General features: G+C 41.4%; 1 protein-coding gene across 6 annotated transcripts in view; it reads right to left on the reverse strand.

The window, feature by feature from the left end:
• Positions 1-1,514: 1,514 nt before the first annotated feature.
• Positions 1,515-19,228, reverse strand: part of Brdt (bromodomain testis associated) — a 71,315-nt gene continuing 53,601 nt past the window's right edge. For 3 of the 6 annotated variants that reach the window (XM_034508694.2, XM_076937799.1, XM_076937798.1), the window contains exons 14-19: positions 18,109-18,170; positions 17,204-17,378; positions 11,791-11,888; positions 10,930-11,135; positions 10,062-10,242; positions 1,515-4,566 (exon numbers count right to left, since the gene is read on the reverse strand). In XM_034508694.2, coding sequence (XP_034364585.1) covers positions 4,498-4,566; positions 10,062-10,242; positions 10,930-11,135; positions 11,791-11,888; positions 17,204-17,378; positions 18,109-18,170 — 791 coding nt within the window. In that variant the 3' untranslated portion in view covers positions 1,515-4,497. Of the gene's footprint in view, positions 4,567-10,061; positions 10,243-10,929; positions 11,136-11,790; positions 11,904-17,203; positions 17,379-18,108; positions 18,171-19,228 lie in introns of all 6 variants that reach the window. The other 3 variants (XM_076937801.1, XM_076937800.1, XM_076937796.1) reach the window with 2 other exon arrangements.

A 19,228-nucleotide genomic window follows, 5' to 3' on the forward strand; every position in this document is an offset into this window, starting at 1 on the left:
ACCATGCCCAAGAAAACACACGGAATAAATAATTCCAGAACACTAAGTCACAAAGGACTCATGTGATAACAACAGAAGAACAACCAATAAAAACTGCTTGTTGTTCACTCTCAAGAAGAGTTTCAAAGTCCCCAATAAAAAGACACAGACTAACAGAATGAATTAAAAAACAGAATCCATCTTTGTGCTACATCCAAGAAACACACTTTAACATCAGTATAGACATCACCTCAAGGTAAAAGGATGGAAAAAGATACTTCAAGCAAATAGACCCCAAAAGGAAGAGCTTTTAATACCTGACAAATTAGACTTCAAATAAAAAAAATCAGAAGAGACAGGGATGGATATTAGATACTCTTTGAAGGAAAAATCCACCCAGAGCACACTGCAATTCTAACTATGCATGCACCAAGCATAAGGGCACTCAAGTTCATAAAAGAAACACCAAAACAGCTAAAATCACATACTGAGCCTCACACACTGGTGGTGGGAGATTTAGTACCCCATTCTCACCAATAGAAAGGTCATCCAGACAAAAACTAAACAGAGAAATCCTGGAGCTGACAATGTTACAAACCAGTGACATAACAGATACTTACAGAAAAAAATCATTAAACATAAATGCATACACCTTCTCTGTACCCCATGGACCTTTCTCCAAAGTTGATCACATGCTGAGATTCAAAGGAAGTCTCAACAGACACAAGAAAATTGAAATAGGCCCCTGCATCCTATCTGACGACCATGGATTAAAGATGGGTACCACCAACAGCAGAAACAACAGAAAGCTCCGAAACTCATGGAAACACAACAACTTTCTACAGAGTGAAAAATGAATCAAGTTGGAAATTAAGAAGGAAATTAAAAACTTTTCAGAATTGAATGAAAATGAACACACAATATACACAAAACCTGTGAGACACAATTAAGGTGGTTGATAAGTGGCAAGCTCATGGCACTAGGTGCCTACACAAAAAATTTGGAGAGATCTCACTCATATTTGTAACTTAGCAACAACCTGAAAACTCTAGAATAACAAAAAGAAATAACACCCAACAAAAAGTGGAGAGCAAGAAACAAACTCAGGGCTGAAATCAATGAGATAGAAACAACAACAACAACAACAAAAAAATACAAAGTTTCAATGAAACTATGACTCGGTTCTGTGAAAAACAATCATTAAGATTGATACACCCCCAGCCAACTAGATGGCTGCACGTAGAAGAATCCAAATTGATCCATACTTATCATCTTGCACAAAACTCAACTTCAAATGTATCAAGGACCTCAACATAAGGTTTGATACACTGATCAAAGAGAAAGTGGGGAATACACTAGAACTCATTAGCACAGGAAAAGAAGACTTCTTGAACAGAACACCCTTAGCACGGGCACTAAGAACAGCAATTAATACATGGAACCTCATGAAACAGAGATGCTTCTGTGTGGTAAAAGATACCTTCACTGGAGCAAAGGGGCAGCCCATAGAATAGGAAAGATTTTTATCAACTACCACACATCCAGTAGATGGCTAATATCAAAAGCATATCAAGAACTGAAACAACTGGATATCAAAAAAAGAACCCAATTAAAAATGGGGTACATAACTAAGCAGAGAGTTCCCAAAAGATGAATACAAACGGCTGAGAAATACTTTTAAAAAATATTCAACATCCCTTTTCAACAGAGGAATGCAAATGAAAACTAAATTGCGATTTCATCTTATCCCAGTCATACGAGCCAAGTTCAATAAAGCAAATGAGAGCTCATACTGGTGAGCGCGTGTGGAAAGGAGAGCATGCACGCACTGCTGCTGTGTGTGCAGACTTGTGAAGCCACTACAGAAACAGTGTAGCAGTTCATCTAGAAGCTAGAAATAGATCTACTCCCAAGATCCATCTATCCCACCCTTGGGCACACACCCAGAGACTCCACATCTTACCACAGAGATACTTGCTCATTCATCTTCATTGCTGCCCTTACTCATGAAAGCCAAATTGGAAACAACATAGATGTCCAGCAAGAGAAAACAGGATGATTTAAAAAATGTCCATTTACACAGTGGGATATTATTCAGACATTAAACAAAATTACTAAATTCATAGGTAAATGGATAGAGCTAAAAATGAAATCCTGAGGGGGTAACACAGACCCCAGAAGACAGATTCCATATGTATTCTTTTATATGTAGATGTTAGCTTTGAAGCCTTAGATAGGTACGCTACAATCTATATAATTACAGATGCTAGATACAGAGTAAGGTACTAGGGGGAAACAGGAAACAGAGTATGTAGTTGTTATTGAGAGACAGGGGGTAGTGTAGAGGAATTCTAATCCAGGAACCTGGCTGCTCTGGCATCCAAAGATCTTCTAGGTCTGTATGATCTGGCCAGAATACACACAGACTCATAGTACACACTTTTACTTCCTAACAATGAAGGTAAGACTACATTGTTTTTATTGCACCAGCTGAGGATGCTCTGTGGAAGAGGAGGCAGAGAGACTGTAAGAGCCAGAGGTGATGGATGACACAGGAAACAGTGTCCTCGGTTACAACAGGACTGACACATATGAACTCAGGGTCTGTGCCAGCATACACAGTCTGCACAGGTTCAAGCCTGATGGAGTCCCAGTGCTGAGAGGGGGAAGTGGACACAGGTCCCACCCTAACCAAGAAACTAGCTACAAATGACATTTGCTTGTGAAGGAAAAAATAGTTTTCTCCAATGAAGTCTTGCTGGGCATATTAACCACACTTAAGTGGAGGCTGAGACCTAGCAGTAGGTGGACAATGCAAAATGACTTCAGTGGGTTTTGATCGGCTTTTTGTCTGATATTGCTTTGTTTGCACTTTTTTCCCTGGCCCTTTGCTTGAATATTATAGTTTCTGATTTTGTACTTTTATCATTTTGTATGTTTCTTGTGCTTTCTCTTTGTTATTTATTTATATTCTGGTCTGTTTGCCTATTTTCCAATGAGAGAGAAAGAAGAGGTGGAGTTATGTGGGTGGGAGCATCTGGGAGGAGTTGGGAACAGGAAAACTGTGATCAGAATATATTGTATAAAATTTGTAATTAAAAAGTAGAAAATAGGTACAATAAAATAGTTATCACTTTAATTCTGGCTGTTTCATGAAAGCAATATCATCTTTTTATTCATATTCTCTCTCTCTCTCTCTCTCTCTCTCTCTCTCTCTCTCTCTCTTTCTCTCTCTCTGTCTCAGTTCTTCTTAGTCGAGGTCTAGCTATAACCACCAGAATCTGAAGCTTGCTATGTGAACCAGGCTGGTCTTGAGTTATCAGCAGTGCCTCCTTCTCTGCCTCTGCCCCCCAAATACTGGAATTAAAGCAGGTGTGCACTACTCTGTCTGGACAGCAGGTGTGAACTGCCCTGCCTAGACAGTAGGTGTGCACTGTGGCACTGTGCTGTCTGGACACCAGATGTAAACTACTCTGTCTGAACAGACTTTTAAGTTTGTACTTTAGATAATATCACAGCATTGCCTTAATCAGGTTATATTTCAAATGTTCAAAGGTTTAAAATTTAAGAAGAGAATACATATGGTTTAGACATGAATGCAGTTTGAAAAATGACAAAATATCAATGTTTCATAGGTATAATTTCCCCTAATTAGGCAAACATTGTTATCACCTACATTTTAAGAATATACATTTTAAGAATTTTAAGAAATGTCTGACACATTCCTACAGAAGCTTGCATACACAATATTTACTATTACCTTGTTTAACATTTAATACCTTTCAAATCATAGCTAATATTACTTTAAAACAAAAGGCAGTATGAAGTTTAAACATGGAACTAGCAGAGAATCTGACACACTGTGACTCATATGGAAACAGTATTTCATGTTAGAAGCTCTGTTAGAATTCCGACAGCTGACACACATCTCTTTGAAAAGTTAAAGACTCAGCCAGGCACACTTCTGCAGTCCAGCACTTGAGAGCTGAGGGCAGGGGAATCAGGAGATCAAAGCCAGCCTTGGCTACAGATTGAGTTCACCAAAGCCAGCATGAGTACATAAGACCCTGTCTCAAACAAGGACACACACACACACACACACACACACACACACACACACACCTCAAACCAACAAACAGGTTCAGACAAAGAACACAAGTTTAAAACTCAAAAAAACCTGTTTTATACATGTTTATATATTCTTCATTTTTTTTTTCAATCAGATGATCCTTTTTAGATTTACTTAGATCAGGACTATAATACATCACTGACAGTCCTCTTTAGAATGAATAAAATCTATTCACTTTTAGAGGTCAAAATTACAAAACTTTTTATAAATTATGTCATTAAAAGAACATATTTCTTAAAAATGTAAATGAAAAATATTTAATTATTTTAGGGCAGTCAGAACACAATTTGTGATTGACATTCTGGTGTTTAAAGTAATCACTTTACCACATGCACTGTAAACATTTTTACCTTTCATTTAAAGTTGAGAGTTAATTTACAAACTGAGTTTTAATCAAAGTTATTTTCAAACATTGTCATAATGTCGCTTTGAAGAGTCATATCAATGGTACCCGCCATCTGTAGAAAAGAGAAGATTCTAATTAGTTTAAGATCGATGACTTTATTACAGCTTTATTCAAATAGTTATACATTTGAAAAAGCTTCATGCAGGATTATAAATAACTTAATGACCTCATCTACAATTTTTAATTAAAAATATGTGGTTTCGTTAAATACATTATCCATGTGATAAAATGCCATAAGAAAGTGGATATGAAGTTCAATTCTCCAACTAAGAAGAGCCTCTCAGTACTTAGGGAGTGTTAGTAAGACTGCAAGCTGAAGCTGGGGGGGGTGTGTGGCAAATGCCCTCGGTAGGAAGGCAGAGGCAGGCGCATCTTCCAGTTCAAGGATGTCCTGGCTACATAGAGAAACCCTAGCTTGAAAAACCAAACCAAACCGAACCAAACCGAACCGAAAGAGGGAGAGACAGGGAGAAACAGAGACAGAGACAGAGAGACAGACAGAGACAGAGAGAGAGAGAGAGAATGAGAATGATGATCATGAGAGTACACTGTCTTGCTTGTTCCTGTAATCTAGGAGGCATTGGGCACTAGACATAGTAAATTGCTTTAACCAGATTGTAACTCTAACCAGGCAGATCTGGACTCATCTGAACTCTGTGGGTACCCACACACTCATGTGCACAAAGGCATACACATATATACAAACATGTAAGCATACATACACTCACCTGCATCACACACATGCACACACAGATAAGTAAATAAATAAAATAAATATTTTTAAAAGTTTAAAGTAATCTTAAGCAATATAGTCCCTGTGTGAGAGAATTACAGCATGCAAATGTAAAAGCTATGGGCTTTCATTGATTCTGGCACTAACTGTGCTCTCCATGACCATGCTCCATGTGAATATGCTCACGCTGTAGGGCAGCACGAGGAACAGTGCTCATTTACATATTAGCCGTCTGTAAGAAATGAGCTGAAGTGAGAAAATGCTGTCCACCCCAGAAGTGTGGCTGCTATATTCTCAGGTTTCTTCTGTCGTGCACTGCCGGAATTCATTGAGAGAAGGCTTCAGTGTGGACTTAGCACAAGCCTTGTGTGAGGGAACAAGTGACGTGTGAGGTCAGTGGGAATGCTCTAGGGAGAGCATCCACTTCCAGCCACAGCCTCCAAGGTTCTAATAGCGAACATGAAAGTTTAAAGGGGCTCGCCCTCCGCACTGAACAGTGTTGGTCAGTGAGAGCTAAAAGCCTGAGCCGCTAGCTGGCTGGCTTCCTGGATGAGAGCTGGCGTTTTCACTGGCTGTGTAGGAAGACTTAGAGCTATGACCTACTACTAAAAGGACAATAAAAGCTTCAATTATTTAGCACCACGAAGATGAGAAAGCATCTGACTAACACATTATAAGAAATCTTAAAATTTGCTTTATAGAAAACAAACAACAGCCAGGTGGTGGTGGCGCACGCCTTTAATCCCAGCACTTGGGAGGCAGAGGCAGGCGGATCTCTGAGTTCGAGGCCAGCCTGGTCTACAGAGTGAGTTCCAGGACGGCCAGGGCTATACAGAGAAACCCTGCCTCGAAAAACAACAACAACAACAACAAAAACAAACAAACAAAAAGAAAAGAAAACAACAAAACTTCACTAAGAATTTTTAAATGTGAAGCTCCTGGGTTGCCGTGCCTAGCCCATGTAACTCCATCAAGCTTGGTCCCTCCTGCCATGGAGGAGCTGGAGATGTTCTTTCTCCTGATCTGAGTGCTGTGTGACACTGCCTGTGTTAGGCACACTGGAGAACTGGAAGAAAGTGTAATGAAATGGTTTTTATATTTAAGTAAAAACGAAAACTTGTATTTAGAATTTTAGACTTCCACCTATCTTAGCTAAAATCTACTCATGCAGACTACTTGCAAATAGAGAATCAGTCTCTCAGGGGCCGTGGCTTCATTACCACTTGACTTTGTGTCAGGCTAGAGGCTGGAGACTCCTTTCTCTATGTCCCTATTACACTTCAGCCATGCAGATGTAAGACTACAGGGCTGAGTAAGGAGACTGGCATGATGCGGACTTTGAGGTGCTGTTAATTGTCCTGAAAAGAGCTTAAGATATTGGCAATGCCATCAGGCCAATCTGGGTTATTAGAGGATACCCAACTCTTGAAAAAGTACTCGAGAGTGACTAATGTCAGGCCTTTGTGAATCCCAACAAGAGGACTTATAAAATTTTAATAAAAAAAATCCCACTTAACTTCCCCAAAGGAAAACAATCCCTATAGGCTTAAAGTTTTAAAACCTACTTTTAATAAGGGTTCTTAAACGTTTTAACCCCCTTCTCGTCCACTGTCCAGAGGGAGGGGAGAAAAGATGGTAGCTATGTGGGCCTGTGTAGAAGGAGTTCTCTGGGGAGATTCTAATCTTCGTTTGTCAGAATACCTATCTGAGAGGCAAGTAGGGAGAAAGCAAGGCAGGCAGAATTTCATTTGTTGTTTTCTAGGAAGTTAACATGCAACCAGTGCCGCAGCTCAGAAGAAACATTTAAACATAGGTATGCACAAGTACAGTGGCAAGACTCCCATCAATAGATGCTTCAGAGTGAAACCGTGTCGTGGATCACGTGAACTCACCATCTACAGAACACTCCACCCAGTAGCAGCAGAAAACATGCCCCCTTTCGTACCCGCTCATTTAACTGGCTTTCCAAACCAGATCGCATTTTAGGCCACAAAGAAAGCTTTAACATCACTGGAATAATCTCCTGTGTTCAATCAGATCATAATGGACTAAACTAAAAATGAGCAGCATGAGAAACCACACACACACACACACACACACACACACACACACACACACACACATACACGGACACTGAGCAATTCACTATCAGATGAAAATCCAGAATGAGAAGAAAATGAGCAGACCGGAAGAGCTTGAGAGTATCAGAGGCAAACAGAAGGCTCCAAGACTTAAGCATAGGACAAGGGCTGTTCAGCACAATAGCCTGGGGAATCTGGCAAGAACTGGTAAACACAATTGCTTTAAATTAACAACTGCAAATCAATAAGCACAGGGAATGAGACTGGAGAGAGTCTACAGAGTGTTGAAATCTGCCAGCTACTTATCGGATGGGGACTGCCACTCAGAATGACAGATCAAACACAAAAAGGGCAAATAACAATGTGTAAATGAGGGAAAGCCAATCTAATCCAGAAAGGAGAACACAAAAGCAAGACTGAATGGCAACAATGCATAACCAAGTGCTCAGCACCTCCTGCATAACCAAGTGCTCAGCACCTCCTGCATAACCAAGTGCTCAGCACCTCCTCCATAACCAAGTGCTCAGCACTTCCTGTATAACCAAGTGCTCAGCACTTCCTGTATAACCAAGTGCTCAGCACCTCCTGCATAACCAAGTGCTCAGCACCTCCTGCTGCTGGAGCTCAAGACCACACTGCTAGTCCATCTTCCCACAGCAACAGATGCTCTCAGGTATGTAGGGAGCTCTAAGGAATGCTGCCAATACAAATTAGTAAAAACATTATGGAAATCAGTCTGGATGTTCTTCAAAAAAAAATCCTATAAATATACACCCTGCCATTCCTGGGCACATACCCAGAGGAATCAGCATCAGTAGACAGCAGACACCCGAACATCTACCACATTACTGTGGCACTATTCACAATAGGTAGGTGCTCATTAACAGAAGAATAGATAAAATTTGCCATGTCTATATCTATATCTATAATGGGATATCCCTCAACCTTTAAGAGGAGTGAATTATGTGTGGGCAGGAAAATAATAGAATTGAAAACCATCACGTTCAGCAAAATACACCAGACTCAGAAAAAAAAAAATGGACTATGTAGAAGCTTGATTTTTGCTAAAGTCATGAGAATAGAAGGGAAACTATTTGACAAAGAGGCTTGTGGGAAAGGCTTCAGTCAAGAGTATGTTGTGGGGTGTGAATATAACTGACATATATTCATAACGAACCTAGTTATAATAGAAATGAAACATACAGTCACAGAAGGTACAGCACGAGTTAATTCTAATGTAATATGGACTTGTGTCTATGTGTGTGTGTGTATATACATGTGGAAGCTAGAGACTGACATTAAGTATCTTCCCTGATTGCCCTCCATCTTCTCTATTGAAATGGGGTCTCTCACTAGAACCCAAAGCTCATTGTTGGTTCCATGTGTCTAGCTAGCCACTTGCTCTGCTGATTCTTGTCTCCAACTTTGCAGTGTTGAGATTACAGGCTCAGTGCTCACCCTGCATTTAGGTAGGTTCTTGGGATCTGCACTATGGCTTCATCCTTGCACAGTAAGTGTGTGCTTTACCCACTGAGTGTCTCTCCAGCCCCACACCATGGACTTGGGAACTCAGGGTTACAGGGATGTGCTGCTGCTGATGGTGCTGTTGAAGTCTGTCTCCTCTGGGCACGGCAGACTGCCATTTACAATCAGAGCAGCAGCATTATACACATGGGACCCTCCCAAGATCGGGCATTTCCTTCCTCATGGAAGGGGAGAAGGCTCAAAGGTGAATGAGACACTTCTCCACTTCTTCCCCACACCCAAACCCCTGGATACAGAAGCAATTAACTGTTGATGAGATGAGAACGACTCCAGTGTACGGATGCCTAAAAGTTTCCATGTTCCTATACATGGCCCCTCATCCACGCTTGCTCCTGTGAACAACTCCAGTTATACTCATGGGTTCATTCACCAAGCAAGATTTTCCTGGAATGGTGTTTTTAGATCAGAGGAAATGAACATGTCATACAACACTTGACACAGGTAGGACCATTACAGGACCAAGTGCAGTTGCACTGGCCTGTGAATGACAGCCTCTGAAGTTGAATCACCGAGTCTATGTAATTGAGGTGAGTTGTATGCTGTGTACTGTCACTTGGAGAAACACTGACCAGGAAGACACGCCACATCTGACATGACCTGAGGTTTCTAACAATAGTAGAACAGTGAATTCCCTCATTTACATGCCAGTCACTTCCTTTACATGCCAATGTATGTTAATTTACTTTGTCACAGGGAATTGTTATTCTTTTTTTAAATCAAGGAACTTAAGTTATAGGAAGATTAAATGAACTGCCAGGGACAGATCTCGTAAACATCAGAGCCGGGCTTTAACCCAGGCAGCCTAGGGCTCCTACAGTGTGTCTGCAGGACAGTAAGCTTGCTCAATGTGAATTATGAAACCTGTATTTTAAGATCTTATTTTAGAACCCATCTGGACCAAAGAGGTGACACCATTGTCTCTGGGAAGCACTGGGAAATGAGAGGTGGAGACGCCCTTTCCTTCCTTAGCTTCAGTGAGCTAGCATATACTCACTGCTTCTCTTCTCTTAGCTTCAGTGAGCTAGCATATACTCAGTGAGCTAGCATATACTCAGTGAGCTGGCATATACTCAGTGAGCTAGCATATACTCAGTGAGCTAGCATATACTCAGTGAGCTAGCATATACTCAGTGAGCTAGCATATACTCAGTGAGCTAGCATATACTCAGTGAGCTGGCATATACTCACTGCTTCTCTTCTCCTACGCTCCTGCTCTTTCTCCCTTGCTAAATTCCGGTCTTTGAGAAGCCAGAGCTTGCTTATGTCTTGAGCGTCCAATGGTGGCTGCTGTTCACTCTGCTCTTCTTCATGAGACTTGTCTTGCACTTTATTTGATAAAGATTCTAGAGTCAATCCACTTCCAAGCTCCCTTAAAGAAATAGGATGGCTCAAAGTAGGTTACAAGTTCCTTAACATTTTTATTATAAAGACACAATTAAACACTAACAGAAAGCCATGTCCTGGTTCCCCGGCTGTCAAGACGGCCTCCTGCCCTCCTTCCCTCCTTCCCTCCTTGCCTTCCCTTTCTTCCCTCTCTTTCTCCTCCTTTCTTGACAGGACCTTATGTGGCCCCTATGTAGCTAAGGCTGACCTTGAACTTCTGATCTTCCTGCCTTCCCCGTATTGGGATTACAGTTGAGCACTACCACAGTGGGGATCAAATCTAGGTCCTTGGACACAGTAGGTGAATATTACACTAACTGAGCTATATACATCTCCAAACCCCCGAACTTTACTTCTGAATGACAGGTTTTACATGAGGCAATCTATATTAACAACAAAAGGGGAGGGTTTAGAAAACTGTGGCCCTGCACACATTTCAGGAAAATATATAATAATTTAAAATTTGGTAAACATTTACATCTTTACTCGCTCGATTTCTTTGCTATTTCTGTCTTCTACTAAATAGATACAATAATTTAGAGAAATATTAGTGAGACACACTTTTTTGTAATGACAATTTGTTGTGTGTTCTATTAGACAACTGAATCACAGTAAGTTGACAAATACATTCCTTTGCCTCCCAAGGCCTTATTAACGCCAGTGAGTCACAGACCTCTGACTTTCCTGAGATACTTTTGGGTCCTGTGCAGCATGTTCCAGGTGCTTCCGCATGCGCTCCTGTGTCCGAGCCTTTCCTTCTTTTTCTATTGCAGCTTTTCTAAACTGGTTGAAAAGCTCATCTGAAGATTTCAGTACACTTGATGCTTTCACTGGCTTCCCTAAACTTTTCCAAGAGTCTGCATTCTTAATCTTTATATCCTAAAATGACAAATATTGATTCAGTCTATGTTAGATGTCAATCAGATTTTAGAAGGAAAATGGTATCTTCTGACTTGGTAACAGAGCAGGCTAAGGTCGTAAAAGCCTTCTTGAACTTTAGCTTTAGTTAGGGAAAAAGATATTTAAACTCTTTATTTATCTAAGATCAAACTAACAAGGTTTTATTTATCTAAGATCAAACTAACAAGGCTGCAAACACTTTCAGTGCATTTTGCTTCTGCATGTTACCAGGGTGAACTGCTAGGTGCTTTGCCCAGACAATTATCTTAGGAAACAGTCGAGCTGAGGCTTAGCTCTGAGTGCTTCTAAGGAGGAAGAAAAGGAGGGGTATATTCAAAGTTTAAAAATTAGTCTCTAAGGCCTGGAACAGGACCTCACAGTTAAAATTTCCCAGTCAGAAGGCGAGAGCTGCCAGTGTGTGCTCTAAAGAAGGGACTCTTCTGTAGACTAAAAGACAGTTTGATGACACTGTTACATACACAAGCAAGAGACTCATCCCAACAACCTGAAGATACACAAGCAAAAGTTCGGCTTGAGATCCAATCTTATTAAGTTAGTGTTTAGCAATCTTCCACATCACTCATGTTAAATCTCAGGTCCTCTCAACACTTGAGAACAATCACAGTAGTTTTACCTTCTGCACGGGAGCATGACATTCCGGCTCCGGCACTGTGTGACTCTCAGCAGAGGTATGCACCACAGGGGGGCCATGCAATACTTGCTTGCAATCACCTGGAAGCACATACTCTTTAGAAAGGAATAATACAGATACTTCAGGGTACTTATCTGGAGTGTAAGTTTCTTTTTCCTTCCATGTCAGACATCATAAAAATAAAATAGCCAGATATAGTGGCACATGCTTTTGATCCCAACAGTCAAGAAGCTGAGGCAGGAGGGTAATAAGTTCAAGGTCTGCTTGTACTACTTATAAGATCCTGATTAGGGAAAAAGAAAAAAACAAAATAAGGAGACACACACACATGTATGTCTATGTACATATATATGTGTATATATGGAATAAGTAAAATAAGTTTCTATACATCTTTATTATGTTATTTGTTGAGTTATAAGAGTAAACATTTCTCATTTGAAGTGACCTTTGATTTTTGTTGTTGTTGATTTTTACTGTTTTTGCTTTGGAACCATGAAGGGTTGACATATCATGTTGAGCAGGCCTGTTCTCATAATATGGAGCTCTGGAGTTTGTAGACTGGATGCAGCTCCAGAGATAGATCTGGATCAGGCTAAGCTAATCATAAAAATTCTGCTTTTCCCCTAGTAAGTCAATGAAAGGCTTCCAAGGAGGCGGGGCATGACACTCTCAACAGCCAATGCAAAACTAAAAATGTAGAGCCTAGGAAAACGCATACATAATACCAACCTACCAAGCAGTGTGTGCCAACTGCTGCCGTGACCAACAGCTTTCTGATTGCATCTAAGGTCTGTCCCACAGGAGAAACTCATACCTTGCAGTACAAACTTTGTCAAAAGCTCATGGATGGGGATATCAAAGAACACAGAGGAGAATCTGCTGATACTTTGTTAAATGGCCAAAATGTCTTTACATTATTTATGTTTATGCACATAGATATGTGCTCTCAACCTTAGTCAGAAAATTTTTTTGTAGTGGGCAGCAATGCAGAAAGATACACGGCTGTTCAAAGTGCTGAGAATATATGACTCTGAATGCTCAGCTCTAAATGGGACTCATGCCAATTTCCCTCTCAGGAAGCACCACAGAAGAGGTAGTGACGGGGATGGGGAGGGGTGGGTGAAGGGCTGTCTTCTAGACACAACATGGATGTTGTATTCATGAGCTCACAGTGGTTATCTGAACATGACCTGCACAAGATCAAGCCGGTCAGCATTTCAGCATGGAGAATAGAAGCTCAGAAACCCCACGCCTCGCTAAGGAGCTACTGGCAGTTGATAGCAGCTGGATAGAGTCATCCTTTGGTGATATGGCTACTGATGGGTTGGGTGCCCAGGCTGTAGTGGCGGCTCCACATCACTGTGCATCCCACAGCAATCAGAACTGACTGGACTCCGTGGATTTGGTTTTGAATAGAAGAGGAGGGTTTGAAATCGGGAGGAGACATGCAGGGAGAGGGTCAAGTGGGGGTGGAGGGGATGTGACAGACAGAGACACAAAATACAATAATCCTGTTTGAACTCTCATCAATTTTGATTGGTTGATCAAAAGTATAGAGAAGAAAAGCAAAATTAGCTGACTCAAACTATGAGATTCTAGACCTTCTGATGCTGTGAGGACATGTAACTAAGCTTTGAGCTCCCTCAGTCCCTTGACTAAATCACATTGTAGTCAAGCTGAGGTTAGACAAGAGCCAGAGACAGAACAGAGAGGATGTGACACTGTCCAAGGAGGCAGCGGTTAAAGAGAGAACTTAAAGCTAGACCCTGGACACCCACCATGTGCACTTCTTCAGATCACGTGGGATGGGAAAGGGAAGGGCAGAGCTGCATGCCTTCTGGGCTGCCACCAGACTTCGGCAGGAAGTAGAGTCTATGTGGAAAGTAAAGGAAACTCTAGAATGATTCTCAACTTGTCGATAAGAGGTAACAGTGTCATTATCACTAAATGAGAGGGGAAGACTAAAATCTGGATGCTGAGAGGCTGAAGAGATGTTTCAGCTGTTAGAAGCCCTGGTTGTTCTTGCAGAGGCTTGGGGCTCAGTTCCCATCTTCCACACACTGATGTATAACCATGTGTAAGTCTACTTCTAGGGGATATGACTCTGCCTTTCAGCCTCTGTGGGCTTCAGGCATGTCTGTGGTGCATAGACAAACATGCAGACAAACACACATACGACATAAGGATTAAAATAATAAAATTCTTTTTTAAATCTGGGGATTAAAAAGTGGGAATTTCGTTTTCACATGGTTTGCAATGGTTATTTGATGTTTAAATGAAGGTGCTCACTAGTGTTGTATAAGCATGCCTGGGATCAGGCACATTTGAATTGTGCAAATAACAACAGAAAAAAAAAAACAAAACAAACATTTCCCAGACACAGGTTGTCTCTCAGCCTTTCCATCTTGTGCTATCTAGAGAATCACATGTGGGTAAGCAGGGCAGCTGTGGTCAGCACACCACTTGAGGGAAAGATCAGGACTTGTTCAGCAAGCCTGGACGGGAAGCTCTGTAGTTAAACAGAAAAGAAAGCAGCGGCTGGGGAAGTGACAATCACCTGTTTCCCCAACTCCCGGGATGCTGAGGTAGGCAGATTGTGAGTTAGAGGACAATGTAGGCTGCATACATAGCACAGCCCAGTCTCAAAAGAAAACAAAAGTTAAGGCTCTCAGTCCGAATCTTATCTAAAGGCAGTCATACCAAAAGGTAGCTGCAGGAAACATTCAGAGAGGTGGGACAATCAAGAGAACAGGGTCACCGAAGCCTAGGATGGCAGCGGGGGCCTAACTAGGAGCAACACTGTCATGAAAGTTATCACTTGATACATCTAATACCATGACTGTCCTTTTTCTGGAATCCTCACCTCTGTTCCTTGTGTGCTTCCTTTTCATGAGCCCATGCTGACCCACCTACCATAAGGAACAGATGTCTCATGGGTGCAGCGCTCAGCTTGCCTGAGAAGTGTCTTTCAACCTTTTCTTTCTTTTTCTTGTGAGCACTCACTGCAACACCTCATTGTCTCCCCTTCTGCTCTCCAAGAGCTACCCCTAGCCTCCCTTTACAGGAAATTTAACTGCCAACCACAGTTTTTGCTCAGAGCTCCATCAGCTTTCTACTAACTGCACTCTCACACATGACCAAAGCATTTCAGCTGCTAGGGTCTTTGTGATCTGCCCTTGTCAACCTGTTCATACTTCTTATTTCTACCCTCCTGTTGATTAAACCAGAGTGTCACTCATGTTGAGGTTAGTTTCTTAAAAGCCTTCACACATTCTGTTCTTCCATCTGGACTGCTCAGTTTAAATGCACATCTGCAGTGCCCAGCTCAGATGCACAGTAGGGTTCCCCATTCTGAAGGTTTAGGCATCAGGCTGGCCTTGCCAAGGCCAGGGTTAAGTGGGAATCTAGAACACCACTCTCTAGTCTCTTCCTCCTTTTCAAGGGCAATGCCGTTCTCACCACCTGTTCACAACCACACTCGTGACAGCAGCAACTTTTTCCTACTCCACTCAGGAGTTACTAATCTGCCTCCCGAACATTCAAACCTTTTGAATTGAAAAATAACTCTTCTGGCTGCTTTAAAAAGCTTTGTGTTTGTGTTAGTGACCCAGCTATTTCCCATTGGCCTCACCGAAGCATCTACCAGGGTCCATATTTCCCAGTTTGTAGAACTCTGGCTACTACAATGTCTGCATAAGCTTGGAAAAGCAATGTTCCTGTTGCCAGTTTAGGCCTCTTTGTCCCTGTGCCTCTGCAGGCTCTGCAGCCACTGGCCCAGGCGGTGGCCCTTCTCAGCCCCCTCTCCTCTCATTACCTCTCCTTCCTTTATCCTTCCTGTCTACTTTTTCCTTTTCCTCTTTTAAGATCAGGATGGCCTCAGACTTCCAGGCTCAGGGAATCCTCATGTTGCAGGGCAGCATCAGGACTAGTACTTTTAATTTGTTAATTTCTTTACTGACATTTTCTTTCTTAGTTTGCACATCTTCCTTCCTTCCTTCCTTCCTTCCTTCCTTCCTTCCTTCCTTCCTTCCTTCCTTCCTTTCCTACCTTCCTTCCTTCTGATGGCTTCCTAAATTACATCTATTTATCCTAATTATTTGTGGCAATGCTTAAATGATGTTAGACTCTTTTGAGTCACAGATACCCATTCTGCTTCTTCTCGATCCAGTTGGCAGCCAAATAAGCTCTGCCTCACATCTCCTGCCCAGCTGTCAGATGACCCGGCAGGTCAACTCCTCTCAAGTTTTACACCTTCTGCTTCAGAACTATCTTCCTATGCTCATAGCATTAGTTTCAGTTGTAGCAACTTTGACTTAGATTACAATCTCAGCTTTCTTATGTGGTACTGACTAATCAGAATATCTTCAACTTAACCCACCATTTAGTAAGCAGCATTTTTTTTCTTGATAAACGTTTTATTGCTGTTTTTCCCAGTGCTGGGTACGGAACCTCAGGCTTATGCATGCCAGGCAAGTATTTTACCAATGAGCTACTCTCTCAGCCCTGAAAATGTTGTGCATTTGGGGGAGGGGGGTTGTTTGTTTGCCATGTTTCTGTTTGAAGTTCCTTGTTGCATAAAAATTAAAAGTCAAAATGCTATGGTAGTCTGAGAATCAGAAGGGACCCAGAACAGCTGCATGTTCTTATTCTTCTCACAGGTTGCAAATGTTCTTCCTCTGGACACACTCCACCTTGCTTTAGCTGGCCCAACAATCTGTGCCTGCCTCTTTCTTGCTGGTTTATAGTTTACTCATGGTTTGTAGGGTCTTTTGTAGGAGTTGGGGGTACTAGGAATTGAACCAAAGGCCTCATATATGCCAACAATACAATCTACTATTGAACTACAAACCTAGTCCCCAATCCGTGTTTTCCTTGATTTACATTTTCTTCTCCTCAAGGATGAGCTATAGTTTGAGCTAAGACAAAACGAAACAGCATGGAGCCTCACACGAGAAGCAACAAGAGAATCTGAGACCTCTGTGCTCCTCCCAGGCTGGAGTTCAAGGCCAACCCTGGGTACATAGTGAGGTCAAGGAGAGGCTGCAGTGTGCTTGACTCTGACAAAAAGGAAAACAGAAAACCTTTGTTCTCCCCACACCACTGCAGCTTGCTTTCCACATGGTGGTAGAACAGTATTTATCAAAGTAGCTAAAATATGGTTAAGTTTGGGCAGTGAAGGAGATTTTTTATTATGTATACACCCAAATATTATATTTATACTACATAAATATAATAAGTGCTTATGTATATAAAGCAGTTTCCTGGACATGGCTCATTCAGTGATCCTTGAGTGTGTGACACTGACAACGCCATTGTGTCCCCACACGTGGCCTCTGGACACACGTGGCCTTCAGAGTCCACTTTTCATCCAGAATGGCTGACTTGTGCTTCTTACCTGAAGGAGGCTGAGTCTGCACAGATGCAGTGTTCTCCGTGGCCTGCATATGCTGTGACACTTGGCAACCAAGCATCTGCTGGGAGTGCTTCCCTGGAGCTCCACATGGTGCTGTGCTCTGCTGAGCAAGGGGAGCTTCAGCAGAGGCTATGTCTTGCACAGAAGACTGTATCTGCTAGACAAAGATCAAGTTATCCTTCAGACTTCTAACTACACAAAAGCATAATTAAGAGAACTAGGACACAAAACATAGCAGCAGACTAATGATGCTTTAATGGTACCTTGTGCAAAGCATTACAACTGAAGTCACACAGTCCTGCTAGGGCAGACCCTGTAGATGAGAAGACTGAGGTCTAGGGAGAGTAAGGGAGAGTAAACACCTGGCTGGTGCCTATGGTCCTGATCTCCACAGCCCTGAAGGCCGCTCTCCTAGTTTGTGTTTAGAAATCTCATACAGGACCTCACACACTCCATTTTTTGTACAAAGGCAATTCAGTTCCTCTGTCTTCACAGTCTTAGGTTGAGCTAAAGTTCTAAAACTTGCTCTGCTTAACTTATATAGTAGTTGTATTTATTAGAAGGAGGGGCCAAGTCATTTCTACAGTCAACAGCCTTGGAGAGGAAGCCTTTGAACACCTAGTTAATGACTGAAAACAGTAACTTTTTAATAAAAACAAAATTTTAAATGTTTTATTTTTCTTTTCTTTTTGAGTCTCTTGCTATATAACTCAAGCTAGTCTAAGTCTGTAGTCCTTCTTCCTCTGCTTCCTCAGTGCAGACCCTATTTATGTACAAAACCACACCCACCAACCCCCCAAAAACACTGGAGAGAGAAGAGCTACCACTATACCAGCTGTTACAGCACAGACCCTGTTTTCAATGCTGAAGTTAAAGATTCAACTTACCTTTATATGTTCTCTTGGAGGCAAATCATTCTGTTTTACTCCAGTAAATTTAGGCAATATTTCTGTAAACACATATAGATAATTATTTCAACATTTGTAAGCTTACAAGAAAGCCCTACCAAGTTAGTTTTTCTATAAAGTAGAATGAAACTAAGAACCCACCAAAGGGACTCAGTTCCCCAGTCACAGGACATCAATCACAGGTAAAGCTTTCTGGTAGACAAGACCAAGTTCAGGAGCTCTGTTATAAAGTGACTATGGTCGGTAACATATACATATTTAAAAAATGCTAACATAGTAGCTTTTAAGTGTTTTCAACACAGATAATATATAGTGATAGACATGTTAATGCAGGTGATTCAATTGTTAAGATGCATACATACATCAAAATCATGTCAGATACCCTAAATGTATCTTTTTATTATTTATCAAGGAAAGAAAGAAAATCATACCATTGGGGCTAATGGAGAAAAAAAAAAGCTCATTTCAAAAGAATGCCTTTAATACAAATCTCTTAAAGTCACAGATTTTGCCCTATTTAAATTAGCCTACTTTTGTTTAAATGGGAAAAGTTATTTCTCCAAACTTCTTTGTTCAGGATGGAATAAACACCCATTCAGAAATTCCACTTTAAATTATGTTCTGGCAAAAACCAAGTGTGCTCTTTGACTGTAAGGAGCTCCAGGGAAGATTTAAAAAGAAAGTCACAAACAGAGCTCAAGTTTCAGACATGGCACCAATTGCACCAGCGAAGGAGCTGTAAGTGTAGCCCCACAGGGCTTAGGTAAAATCACAGAGAATCTACCACAAGAGAAACACACATTACTTATTCATCTGCGAGGGTACAGAGGATGCACTTACTCTAAGTGAAATATCTGACATCCTTACTAAACTGAAGATCCATCTGATAATAACCTTCTACTTGGAACTTTGGCAGTTTGGACTAGATAACAACAAATAGGTTTTCTGTTTTTGTTGTTGTTGTTGTTGTTGTTGTTGTTTGTTTGGTTGGTTTTTTTTGCTTTGTTTTTGTTTTTGTTTTGTTTTCAGACAGTGCCTCATATAGCCCAGAATAGCCTCAAACTCACTATGTAGCTGAGCACGATCTAGTCATTACACC

This window comes from Arvicanthis niloticus, chromosome 7, assembly GCF_011762505.2.
Source record: "Arvicanthis niloticus isolate mArvNil1 chromosome 7, mArvNil1.pat.X, whole genome shotgun sequence".
Taxonomy (NCBI): Eukaryota; Metazoa; Chordata; class Mammalia; order Rodentia; family Muridae; genus Arvicanthis; species Arvicanthis niloticus.